The 13,336-nt window shown below is 52.3% G+C and overlaps 1 protein-coding gene and 1 long non-coding RNA gene across 3 annotated transcripts in view; one reads left to right on the forward strand and one right to left on the reverse strand.

Moving 5' to 3' along the window:
• Window positions 1-1,306: 1,306 nt before the first annotated feature.
• On the reverse strand, window positions 1,307-5,874 carry LOC139826959 (uncharacterized). The gene is made up of 4 exons (XR_011737127.1): window positions 5,293-5,874; window positions 4,334-4,522; window positions 2,824-2,920; window positions 1,307-2,045 (listed from the first exon to the last, which is right to left on the reverse strand). It is a non-coding gene; the product is annotated as an uncharacterized lncRNA (long non-coding RNA).
• Window positions 5,875-9,393: 3,519 nt separating this feature from the next.
• The window catches only part of FCHSD2 (FCH and double SH3 domains 2), a 163,476-nt gene continuing 159,533 nt past the window's right edge, over window positions 9,394-13,336 (forward strand). Inside the window, exons 1-2 of one of the 2 annotated variants that reach the window (XM_065833764.2) lie at window positions 9,394-9,840; window positions 12,165-12,262. In XM_065833764.2, the coding sequence (XP_065689836.1) occupies window positions 9,820-9,840; window positions 12,165-12,262 (119 nt within the window). In that variant the 5' untranslated portion in view covers window positions 9,394-9,819. The remainder of the gene's footprint in view (window positions 9,841-12,164; window positions 12,263-13,336) is intronic. The other variant, XM_065833774.2, reaches the window with a different exon arrangement.

The raw sequence follows: 13,336 nt of genomic DNA on the forward strand, positions 1-13,336 counted from the left end.
GATTTACAAAACACATTCCAGAAGATTCAAATCAACAGAGTGGATAAATTATTTTCTTCACCGTTTATTTATCTCCCTCCACGGGATGTGCTCACCAAGAAACCCTGTGCAGCTCCTGCGGATGTTTCCACGTTGTCTCCTTGGTGGGTAACACAGAACAAGGCCAGACTTGGGGTGGAGATCTCGAGGAGCACCCATAGCTTGGTCTCCTTGGGGTTTCTCACTGTCACACTGTGTTTATTATAGAAGGGTTTGGGTTGGAAGGACCTTCCCAGCTCCCCCAGTGCCACCCCTGCCATGAGCAGGGACATCTTCACCAGCTCAGGTTGCTCAGAGCCCCGTCCAGCCTGGCCTGGGATGTCTCCAGGGATGGGGCATCCACCACCTCTCCGGGTATCAGAGATATTGCCAGAGCCAGCCCAGGCGCTGGGCTTCACACTGATTGGGGACCCAAAGCAAGTTGGTGATGGGATTTATCACCCTTGAGATGAAGAACCATCATGGATGTAAGGACGTGGTATGACATTATATGACAGACAATGGAGACACGACAAGAAAGGCCTTGAGGTGCTGGAGCAAGTTGAGAGAAAGGAACGGAGCTGGTGAGGGGCTGGAGCACAAGTGTGATGGGAGTGGCTGAGGGACCTGGGGGGTTCAGCTGGAGAACAGGAGCTGAGGGGAGACCTTCTGATCTCTGAACTGCCTGAAAGGAGCTTGGAGCCAGGGGGGTCGGGCTCTGCTCCCCAGGAACAAGCGCCAGGAGCAGAGGAAACGGCCTCAAGTTGCGCCAGGGGAGGTTGAGGTTGGATGTGGGGACCAATTTCTTCCCCAAAGGGCTGTGGGGCATTGGAACAGGCTGCCCAGGGCAGTGCTGGAGTCACCATCCCTGGAGGGTTGGACAGACGGACATGAGGTTCTCAGGACATGGGGCAGTGCCAGGGGTGGGGGAATGGTTGGACTCGATGAGGTGACCCCAAACAGAGTGCAGGTACCCCAAACCCCTTGTCCCATCATTTCTGAGGTCTTGCCCAGTTCCCTGTTGCTGACACACACACACCTTTTTTCCTCATTGTGTGGGATCATATCCAGGATCCCACCTTGTTGATAGATTTTGGGAGCCATTTTCATCATCCCAGAGATGCTCAGGCAGAGCTGCCCACACAGGCAGATTCCCGAGGGAAGGCAGATCCTTCAGGATCTCCTTTCTGCAGCAGGATTTGATGGGAAAGCCACCAGCCCGCTCAGCTAGAGCCGCTCCATCACCCCATGGAAACCCCCTTGGGTTGGGAAAGCTCTTTCCCACAAACACAGATGCTCGTACTGCAGGTCTCGCTTATCTCAGCGAGTATTGTGATTTATTTTTCCTACTTTTGAGCCCAAACACCTCTATCTTACTTCTACCAGCACATAATTTGGGTTGCTTCATTGCTTATTTGCTTGTGGCGCTTTGCATCGCTCAGGGAATTTGGGATGTGCGATTGCTCCGAGCAATGCCAGGGGAGTATTTGTTGGAGGTTTAAAGTCCATCGCTTGAGGTTTTTATCTCAATACCCCACTAATACATTTCCATCTCCCAGTTTCCCAGCGATGCAGATGCACTGGGGACCAGGTCAGGATCAGTCCCAGGCTGCCTTTCTGCCCTGGATGGAGGAGGAATTGCTGTACCGTGCTTGGGACACCTCTAGTATCTCAGTTGGGATTTCTCAAGCTCGTTAGCTGGCTGGGCAGATAAACCCTTGAGCACCCAGACAGCTGCAATGGGTGCCACCAGCTCACCAAAATCCTCCATTTCCCCACAGAAAAGCTTTTTAGGAGACCTCAGCATGCAGCACAACCTCTGAAGGTACCTGGTCATCATGCTGTGAGCAACCCGAGTCGCTCTTCAAGCTTCCCCGACCAAGAGAGAAGCAAAACCCACCCAAACCAGCCCTGTTTGCCGGCTGCAACCCAACGCCAGCTCTTTCCTGGAGCTGTAAATCTCTCCTTAAAGCTCGGCCAGGCTTTGTGGAAATGTCAGCTTTCATCAGAAATGTTTCACGTGCTTCCTGTTTGGAGAAAAAGCAAGACAAATGACTACGTAAAAAGCTATAAAAGCCCTTTGGCTGCATCTCTCTCAAATGATGCTGCATCTCCCTCTTCGGTGATGCTGCATCTCTCTTTTCTATGATTATTTAACTAACCCAGCTACCCCTGCCATTAATAACTCCAGTTTTGCAGCAGTGGATGCATTCATTTAATTTAATTTCTTTAAAGCGTGAATATGTTTGTTGCTTGGGGAGATCCCGGAGAACGACGCCCTTAGTAAACCACCCGCACTGATTATTCTGGTGATATTAGGGGCTGAACCACCTCGGGTTATTCGGCTTTAACAACCTCCTACCAAAGCAAAGCAAATAAATACCACCAAAATTAAAATCTAGCTCAGACCTTAGACACAGCACATGGATGCAACAGCTTCTGTATATGACTATTAACCCTACAATTGCTCCAACCTCTAAAAACCCATCAGCGTGTCCATCCTTTTAGAGGGCAGAGAAGCACCGAGCTCCCATTAGCTCAGTGCAAACCTTCGTGTGATGCTCCAAATGGGCAACAGAAACTCCCTTTTGCTTTTATGGCTGAGCTGCTGCAACCCAGAGCTTATTTTCTGGCATTGAGGAAGGTCGGAACCCACACGAGCAACATCTGGCACAGCTGTAGGAGCGGGTGGATGTAGCAGAAGGGTTGATCGGGATGCCAACCACAAATTATTATATTTCCAACACCTCCTCACCAACTTTCTTGCCATGTAAACTTGAAGTAGAAGAAAGAAAAGGACATTACTGTCAGTGATGATGCTGAGATTCTGCTGGGCTTGTCCCTCGCCATTCAGGTTTGTAGAATATTCAGCTGCTTTGTGGCAAGACCTGAAGCCATGGACCTGTGTGGTCAAAGAGGAGAAATCCAGGTGTAAAAGCTCAGAATATACAGCTTGAACTCAATTTACGCAGTGAAAACATGTGGTTTTTTTATAAAATATACTACACTTAGACATACTATTTGCTTTTTGATCATCATCCTTACTTTATGGTCTTTTTTCCCCCAATTGTGATTATTATCAGTATTACAAAGACGTGTAAGTGCGATGGGCAGCTACAAGAGGCAGCTCCATCAGGATTTATCACCCAAGATGAAAACTCCCATGGGACTCACATTGAACCCGCAGCACCCCCTGGGTCGGGGTGCAGGGGATCTGTGCTCAAATACAGAAAATGAGATTATTCAGGGCAGAATACAAATGGAAAACATATTGCCATGCATGCTAAGGGGGGGTGACACATCCATTGAAGGTGTGGTGTCTAAAACGCTTTTGATTTATATCTGCGTGTGCAAGGGGTTGCGTGCACAGGTGAAATTTTGAGATGTTTTAGGAAGAAGCTCCTTCAGGCTGGAGGAAGCAGCTGTGAGATGCAAAACTTCTGCAGGATGACTTGGTTTTGGGGCAGCAAGTTCAACCACCGGGAGCTTGGCAGGGGTAGCATTTCATGCCAGTTCAGCGTCAATCACAGGATCACAGTATGTCTGGGATTGGAAGGGACCTGGAAAGCTCATCCAGTGCAATCCCCCCATGGAGCAGGAACACCCAGCTGAGGTTCCACAGGAAGGTGTCCAGGCGGGTTTGAATGTCTGCAGAGAAGGAGACTCCACAACCTCCCTGGGCAGCCTGGGCCAGGCTCTGCCACCCTCACCAGGAACAAGTTTCTTCTCAGTTTTAAGTGGAACCCTTAGTCCTACCATTGCTTGTCACCGAGAAGAGCCTGGCTCCATCCTCGTGGCACTCACCCTTCATAGATTTATAAACATGAATGAGTCCCCCCTCAGTCTCCTCTTCCCCAGCTCCAGAGCCCCAGCTCCCTCAGCCTTTCCTCACACGGGAGATGCTCCACTCCCTTCAGCATCTTGGTGGCTGCGCTGGACTCTCTCCAGCAGTTCCCTGTCCTTCTGGAACTGAGGGGCCACAACTGGACACAATATTCCAGGGGTGGTCTCCCCAGGGCAGAGCAGAGGGGCAGGAGAACCTCTCTGACCTACTGACCACCCCCTTCTAACCCACCCCAGGTACCATTGGCCTTCCTGGCCACAAGGGCCCAGTGCTGGCTCATGCTCACCCTGCTGGCCCCAGGATCCCCGGGTCCCTTTCCCCTACATTGCTCTCTAATATGTAATTTCCCAACCTATACTGGAACCTGGGGTTGTTCCTGCCCAGATGCAGGACTCTACAATTGCCCTTGTTAAATTTCATCAGGTGATGATTTTATTGCTGGGGAAGCAGATCGTTGCTTCATTGACTTACACATTCATCTGGATAAAACTGCTCTCTCTTGCAAGCTTTGGCTGTCAGGGCACAAACTGATTTTTTCTAATGCTTTTTTCCAACGTATTTTTCCACCCTCCTGCTTGAATGAAACATCTTCTGCATCCCCTGAGTGCGTCCCATTGATTTTGCTTGTCCGGGCTTTGAGCACCACGCTGTGTGCAGGAGCTGCAATATATCATATTAATATGTTATTATATACCAATATATTGGTATAGAGAAGAGCAACATATATATTGGTCCAGAGAAGAGCAACAAGACTGGGGAAGGGACTTGAACACAAGCCCTATGGGGAGAGGCTGAGGGAGCTGGGCTTGTTCAGTCTGGAGAAGAGGAGGCTTAGAGGTGAGCTCAGCACTCTCTAGAACGACCTGAAGGGCAGTTCTAGCCAGGGGGGATTGGGCTCTTCTCCCAGGCACTCAGCAATAGGACAAGGGGGCATGGGCTTCAACTCTGCCAGGGGAAATTGAGGCTGGAGATGAGAAAGCAATTCTGTGCAGAGAGAGTGGTCAGCATTGGAATGGCTGCCCAGGGAGGTGCTGGACTCACCGGCCCTGGAGGTTTGTAAACTGAGATTGGCCATGGCACTTAGTGCCATGATCTGGTCAGTGGACTGGAGTTGGAGCAAGGGTTGGACTGGATGATCTCTGAGGTCTTTTCCAACCCAGTCCATTCTGTGATTCATTTATATTACATATGTTATTATATATTTATATTCATAATCTATATTAAATAACTACTACACTCAGTGCTTCCATCTTCCCAAAGCTCTTTCCCAGCCATACATGGATGTGTAAAAAAACGCTTTGGATGCACTTAAAGTTGCTACTGGGCACGGTTTTGCACCCACACCTTTGGGGTCTGCAGGTTTCACAGCAAAAAATTGATATTTGCAATATATATTAACAGCATCCACTGATGCATCGCATCTCACTCACCATTTAGAGAAGATTTCCCGGGGAGAATGAGTTAAGACTAATTAGCAGCACTAAATAAACTAATAGCTGGAGGAGAAAGGAGAATTCAAGTTGCATTTCAGGGGTTTTTTTTAAGTGTTAAAGATGGTTAAAGTATCTTTAAAAGTGAGGGGGCATTTTCTGGGAGCTGGAGTGAAGCAGTTCATCAATAATAAAGGAGCCGGCGATGGAGCAGCAGCAACGCTGGAGCGCTTGGGAAAACGCAATTATGAGAATTGCCTCGCACTCCACAAACCGCCCGGTAATTCGCTTAAAGGAAAGATCCAAATGCACTTTAATATTTCAAAGATTTCATTGCAGCAGATCTAATAAGCCGAGCAAGCTAAGTATGAAGGGAAAAAAAAAAAAGGCAGCATGTCTGATATGGGGTTTTTAATTCACACCCAGCGAAACATGGCATTGCATGGAGGGAACATCCTTCCTGCCTCCTGGGCTCTCCCGCATCTCACCCACCTGCAACAGCCAAGGGGTCAGATTGCACAGTGCTGCATCCCCCCCAGGCACATCCCTGTAACCCCTGTGCACACCTTGCACCCCTCTGTGCACCCCCATATGCACAGCGCTGCGTCCCCCCATGCGCATCCCTGTAACCCCTGTGCAAACCTTGCACCCCTCTGTGCACCCCCATATGCACAGCGCTGTGTCCCCCCGTGTGCATCCCTGTAACCCCTGTGCAAACCTTGAACCCCTCTGTGCACCCCCATATGCACAGCACTGCATCCCCCCCATGTGCATCCCTGTAAGCCCCGTGCAAACCTTGCACTCCTCTGTGCACCCCCATATGCACAGCACTGCATCCCCCCCATGTGCATCCCTGTAAGCCCCGTGCAAACCTTGCACTCCTCTGTGCACCTTCATATGCACAGCGCTGCATTCCCCCCATGCACACAAACCTTGCAACCCTCTGTGCACCCCCATATGCACAGCACTGCATTCCCCCCATGCACACCCCTGTAACTCCTGTGCAAACCTTGCACCCCTCTGTGCACCCCCATATGCACAGCGCTGCATTCCCCCCATGCACATCCCTGCAACCCCTGTGCAAACCTTGCACCCCTCTGTGTAGTCCCATATGCACAGCACTATGTACTCCGCATGCGCATCCCTGTAACCCCTGTGCAAACCTTGCACCCCTCTGTGCATCCCCACATGCACGGCACTGCATCCCCCCATGCACATCCCTGTAACCCCTGTGCAAACCTTGCATCTCTCTGTGCACCCCCATATGCACAGCACTGCATCCCCCCCATGTGCATCCCTGTAAGCCCCGTGCAAACCTTGCACTCCTCTGTGCACCTTCATATGCACAGCGCTGCATTCCCCCCATGCACACAAACCTTGCAACCCTCTGTGCACCCCCATATGCACAGCGCTGCATTCCCCCCATGCATATCCCTGCAACCCCTGTGCAAACCTTGCACCCCTCTGTGTAGTCCCATATGCACAGCACTATGTACTCCGCATGCGGATCCCTGTAACCCCTGTGCAAACCTTGCATCTCTCTGTGCACCCCCATACGCACAGCACTGCATCCCCCCCCATGTGCATCCCTGTAACCCCCGTGCAAACCTTGCACTCCTCTGTGCACCCCCATATGCACAGCGCTGCATTCCCCCCATGCACACAAACCTTGCAACCCTCTGTGCACCCCCATATGCACAGCGCTGCATTCCCCCCATGCACACCCCTGTAACCCCTGTGCAAACCTTGCATCTCTCTGTGCACCCCCATATGCACAGCGCTGCGTCCCCCCCCATGTGCATCCCTGTAACCCCTGTGCAAACCTTGCAACCCTCTGTGCACCCCCATATGCACAGCGCTGCATTTCCCCCATGCACATCCCTGTAACCCCTGTGTAAACCTTGTACCCCTCTGTGCAGGCCCCTGTGCACACCCTGCAACCCCTGTGCATGGCCTGCACCCCCCGGGAGACCCCTTCACTCTCCTGTGCACACCCTGTGCTCTCCTCTGCAACCCCCTGAATGAACCCCCGCACCACCCTGCACATCCATGTGCACATCCTGTGCATCCCCCTGCACACCCTGTACCCTTTGCACACCCCTGCACCCCTCTGTGCACACCCTACACCCCACTGTGCAGACCCCCTGCACTGCTGTGCATGCTCCTGTGCACACCTCGTGCATGTACTTGCACTCTTTTGTGGACAAGCCCTATGCACACCCTTGTACCCCCTTGTGTGCACTCTGTGCACCCCCATGTGCACACCTCTTTTGCAAACTGTGCACACTCCCTGTTCACAGCCCTGCACCCTCTTGTGCATCCTTTGCACCCTCCCTGTGCACACCCCTGTATGCCTGGTGCACAGTCTGCACCCACCGTGGAGACCGCAACTCCCCACTGTGCATCCCCTTCATTCTCCTGTGCACCCCCTTCATCCTCCTGTGCACACCCCTGCACTCCCTATGCACACGCTGCACCCCCTTGTGCACTCCTTCCATCCTCTGTGCACAGCCCTTGCACACCTTTGTGCACCCCTTGTGCAAATGCTGCAGACCCTGTGCACACCCCACTGCACCCTTTGCACCCTCCCTGTGCACAATCCGTGCACACTCTACACCCACTGTGCATCCCCTGGTGCAAACTCTGCACTCTCCCTGTGCAGAACCCTGCACTGTCCTTGTGCGTACCCCTGCACCCGCTCGTGCAAAAACTGCGGGCCCTGTGCACTCCCTGGCACACCCCTGTGCACACACTGTACCCTCCCAGTGCACCCCCGTGCACAGCCCTGCAGCCCCTGTGCACGCCCCCCGTGCATATCTGTGTCACTTGTGCACTACTGTGCACACACCTGCGCACAGTGGATCTTCCCCGTGCACACCCCTGCAGCCCCTGTGCACACCTTGTATCCCCACCGCGCACTACCTGCATCCTCCGTGCACACCCTGTGCACACCTCTGCACCCCCTCGTGCACACCCCTACAACCCCTGTGCAACTCCCGTGCACACTCCTGCACCTGCCGTGCACACCCCTGCACCCCCCGTGCACTCCCTGCATCTCCCCTGTACACACTCTGCGCACTCTCTGTATCCCCCACCCTGTGCACAACCTGTGCACACTGCTGCACCCCTCCCCGTGCATCCCCCTGCACACCCTGGAACCCCCGTGCACCCCCCTTTGCACACCGCTGCACTCCTCCCCGTGCACCCCCCTTTGCACACAGTGCACACCCCCCCGTGCACTCTCTACATCCCGCGTGCAAACCGCTGCACCCCCCGCATCTTCCCTGTACACATTGTGCGCACACCCTGTGCGCAACCCCCCCCGTGCACATCCCTGCAGCCCCTGTGCACCTCCCCGTGCATCCCCTTGTGCACACCCCTGCACCCGTCGCATCTTCCCTGTTGCACACTGTGCAGCCCCTACATCCCCCCTGTGCACACTCGATGCACACCCCTGCACGCCCCCCGTGCACACTGCATGCACATCCCTGCATTCACCCCGTGCACACTCCGTGCATACCTCTGCACCCCCCGTGAGCCCCGCCGTGCACACCCTTGCACCTCCCGGACCTCCCATGCACACCGTGTGCACACTCCTGCACCTCCCGTGCACAGCCCTGCACCTCCCGTGCACACACCGTGCACACCCCTGCGCCCCCCATGCACATCCCTGTACCCCCCCATGCACACGCCGTGCATATCCCTGTACCCCCCCGGGGACACCTGTGCACGCCCCGTGCATAACCGTGCACCCCCTGTGCACACCACTGCACCCCCCGCATCTTCCCTGTACACACTGTGCACACGCCGCATTCCTCCCCTGCACCCTCTGTGCACAGCCCCGCACCCCCGTGCATTCCCCTGCACCCCGCTGCAAACCCCCCCCCCCCCCCACCCCTACAGCCCCTGGGGAACCCCCGTGCCCACTCCCGCACCCCCCGTGCATCCCGTTGCACCCCCGTTCACACACGCTCCGCCCGCACCGCGCCCCCCAGCGGCCGCCGACACCCGCGGGGCGGGACGAGGAGGCCACGCCCCCTCCGGTCTATCCGTGCCTCGCCCCGCCCCTCTATGGCGGCCGCTCTGGGCGGCTGGAGCGCGAGGCCGCGGGCGGGGCGGGCGGTTGGCGCGCGTCCCCTCAGCGGGGCGCTCCCGAGCCGCGCTCCGCTCTCCCAGCTCCTCCTTTTGCTTTTGCTTTTTTTTTTTTAATTTCTTTTGCAATTTTCGAACTCGCTCCCCCCTCAGCTCTCTCCCCGCCTTCCCTCCGCCGCCTCCTTTCCCCTCCCCGCTTCCCCAGGGCCGGGACTCGGGACGCCGCTCGGTGCCCGCCCGCCGCTGCCCGTGAGGAAGAGGCGGCCTCACCCCCCCCCTTCCCCTCCCCTCCTCCACCCCCCGCTCCTCCCGCCGACCGCGACTCGCCCCGACCCGGGAGGGAGCCGCTCGCTGCCCGCTCCTCCTCCTCCTGCAGCGGGGGCCGCATCCTGCTGCCGGGGGGAGGGAATTGATGTGGAGACCCAGCGCAGCACCATGCAGCCCCCGCCGAGGAAGGTGAGGGAGGCGAGGGGGCTTGTGTGGAGATGGGGGGGGGCGGCTGAGTGGGGCTGGTGGAGGGGGGGGTGACTGGTGTGGGGTGGATTTGGGGGTGTGGGGAGCGATGAGGGGGTTTGGGGACGCGGGGGGGGGGTCTGGGAGAGGGTGAGTTGGAGGGAAGGAGGTGAAGGGGGGATTGGGGCTGGTGGGGCGGCCCAGCAAGGTGGGGAAGGGGGGGATGTCTTGGGGAGGGGTGTTGGAAATTGGACATGGTGGGGGAGATGGGCTGTGGAGACAGGAGGTGCAGGGGGGGCGGTGGGTGTTGGGCCCCCCCGTGCCCAGTGGAGGTTGTTGAGATGAAGGGTGAGGGTGGTCAGGGACTGCAGAGGAGGGCTTGGACAGCCCCTACCATTGCGGGGTGCTACCAGCTGGATTTTGGGGGGGAGTTTCGGCTACTAGAATTGATACCAACAGCCATGGGTTGGTTGTGTTGGAGGAGAAGGTCACGTCTGGGGTTGATGTGGGGTATCCCGGCGTGGATCGACAGCCAAAAATGTGCAACATCTGTGTGATGGGAACAAGCTGCCAATGCGGCGGGGAGGCTTTTTTGTGTCAATGGGAATATGGGGTGCTTCGCATTGGGGTGGAAGTAGGAACGTAGATTTGGGAAAAAAAGGCTGTTCCGAGCGTGGCTTGTCTGTGTAGACAGGTTGATATCTGGGAGGCTTGAGCTGTGGTGAGCTCTTGAGCAATATCAAAGTATTGATACATGGAGAGATGTATTTATTAGTTGTTCTGAGGGTTGTGCTTGGGAAGAAAGGGGGAACCAGGGATGGTGAAGCGGGGCTCAGGATGGATAAGCTGCGTCTTTATGGGCACCGTGGAAAGGGGTTTTGTGGTTTTGCGATTTTTACACCGCTGCCCGATGAGGCTGGTTTGGGCTGTAATCGTTGGCAATCTGATCGTTGGAGCTCACCATAGATGTTGGAGATTTCATGTGCCATGTTGAGGTTTCTCGGTCAGGAGAAGAGATTGCAGGGGGTTTGCGGGGTGGGGAACTGTATAATAGTGACTGGGAGGGGAGGAAGGTTGGAGAGGGAGTGTAAACAGAAATCTCTTGTCATCCCCTGGGCTCCCCAGTAGCTCTGGCAGGCAGCTGCACCCAACATCTCTCCTTGGCTCATTCCTGCCCCTCAACCTCTTGTTTTGCGGCTGGGCTCTGCTTTTGTTAATTCTTATTTCTATTTTAGTTTGTGTTTGGTGGCTTATTTATATTACGTGCGTGTCATTCTTTGCCTATATTATTTCATGTGAGATTATTTTCACTACATAGGTCATGTGTGTAGGTTTATTTTGGGTAGGGTTTTTTTGTATACAGATAAAAATGCTGAAAGTTCGTGTTGAAAATAGACACTTTTTCTTCTTGAGCTTAGGGGCATACATGTGATTTTTTTGTACAGTGAAAAAGCTCATCTTTATATAATGTGATTAAGGGGTGCTTGTTGCTGGAGGTTTGTTTTCGGAGTTAAAATCGTGGAGGCTTTTGCTCTCTGGTGAGATTTAGGTTTTATTCTGCCTGGCTAGTGAAGAAGAGGGAGATCTGTGTTTTCTTCCTCTCTGAATTTTTCATCTCTCTTCCCTCATTACAGTGACTGTTTGGCATTTCTGTCCTCATGAATGCATAATGTCTTCAGATATGCCGGTGGTGGTTTTTTAGGCCGACACACGGATTCCCTGTGATCACTAGAGGGCTTAAATGCCAAGACCTGTTGTTTTATAAAAACAAGAACAAAACAACCCCAAGGTTACCTTCCAAAATCAAATCATTCCTGATACCTATACCAGTGGTGATACCTGCCGCTTATCAAGGAGGTTCCTAAAGTGTTGACATTTTAGCTTCGTGATCACAAGGCTCAAAGGAAAATACACCAATACTAAAAAATGTAAGGCAAACATTCTAAAACCTTTCATAGAGGGCTCTTTTGACCTGATGTATAATCAAAAAACAACTTGATGTTTAAGCTATCCTTAGGCAAAACTCTTCTGTTGCACACAAACTACCCTCCGAGCTTTCGGAAGAAAATTTCACTTTCGTTAATGGTTGGGTGTAAGTGTGAGATTCTTGCCATGTGCTGGGGTGCCAGCACTTACTGAAACCAGCTTTTCTGAATGTTGCCTAGGGTTAAACCGCACTCCTAACTCTGTGTTTGAATTTGCTACTGAAACGTGCCATTTCACAATAGGTGAAGGACATGAATTGTATGTTTTTTTTCTTGTTGAAGTTTGACTTAAACTCTGCAGAAAATATATGTGGTCTGTGGTTTGTTTTTTGTTTTTTGTAGGTGAAAGTTACACAAGAGCTAAAAAACATTCAGGTTGAGCAGATGACAAAACTTCAGGCCAAGCATCAGGCAGAATGTGAGCTACTTGAAGATATCAGGTAAGGTTACAGAAAATGCTACCAAAATTCCTTTAAGATCCAGCTTTTGGAAGAACATTTGAGTTACAAAACTTCAGGAACTGACGATGGAATTTCCTCTTTGGATTTCCTGCTTTTAGGCTGGTGAAGTTTTGACACAGCTGGAAATTATAACTGGAGCTAACACAATGCAAACCATTTTTTCTTCTCTTTAGTGGGGGAAATGTTGAAAAAACAAAGTCCCAAACAACATACAAAAAGCGTTGGTCTCTTTAGCAATATTTCTCTATATAATAGACTAAGACTTTGATTTAGCACTTGTAAAAGGCTGCTAAAAGTATTAAAATACTTCGAACCACTGATGATTTATGTCTCTCTGGAGGTGGCTTTGACCAGCACTTTTAAATAGACTTTTTACCAGAAACTTTTAAGCAGGTATTTGCATTTATAATTTAAAACTCTGCACAGGCAAACCTATGTGACATCAGTTGGGGGGGGGGTGGGGTGGTGGTGTTTATTATTCCTTTTACCTAATGTCATTGATTCTCTTGAAATTAAAAGCTCACTTTTACCAAAATAATGGTGGTGGTGGGTACCTGGCATTATATGGAGGATTAATTGTTCCGTTTGGAGAGGATCAGTTTCGAGGATGGTTCATTCTGTGAAATGTTGAGCAGTGAGTTCCGCTCTTTTTGGCAGTGTATAGTCCATCCATTAATTATTTAAATGAGATTTCTTGCTGTTTATTTGTCTGTAAAATGCAAATGTGTTAACTTGGACAGATGACGTACTGTTTTCTCACGGTGTCCTGCCTTCATAAATCAGAATGTCGAGGTTTGAGCCTTCTCTGCTTTTCTTCTGTGGGTGTTGAAACAGGTTTTTTTTGTACGGGAAAGATCACAGCTTTCATTTCCTTAGATTAAAATGAGTGGCTGTGCAGTGTTTAACTAGCAAATGCTGAGTAATAAGTAACAGACTGATCCAAGGAATTTTTCCCCCTAGATAGAAGCTTATTTTTAGAACATCTTGGCCAGGTACTGCTGCTCTCGTCCAGGTTTTGTGAGCGTTTCCTATTTTTCAGGAGCTTGTAATTAC

Source organism: Patagioenas fasciata, chromosome 1 (assembly GCF_037038585.1).
Source record: "Patagioenas fasciata isolate bPatFas1 chromosome 1, bPatFas1.hap1, whole genome shotgun sequence".
NCBI lineage: Eukaryota > Metazoa > Chordata > Aves > Columbiformes > Columbidae > Patagioenas > Patagioenas fasciata.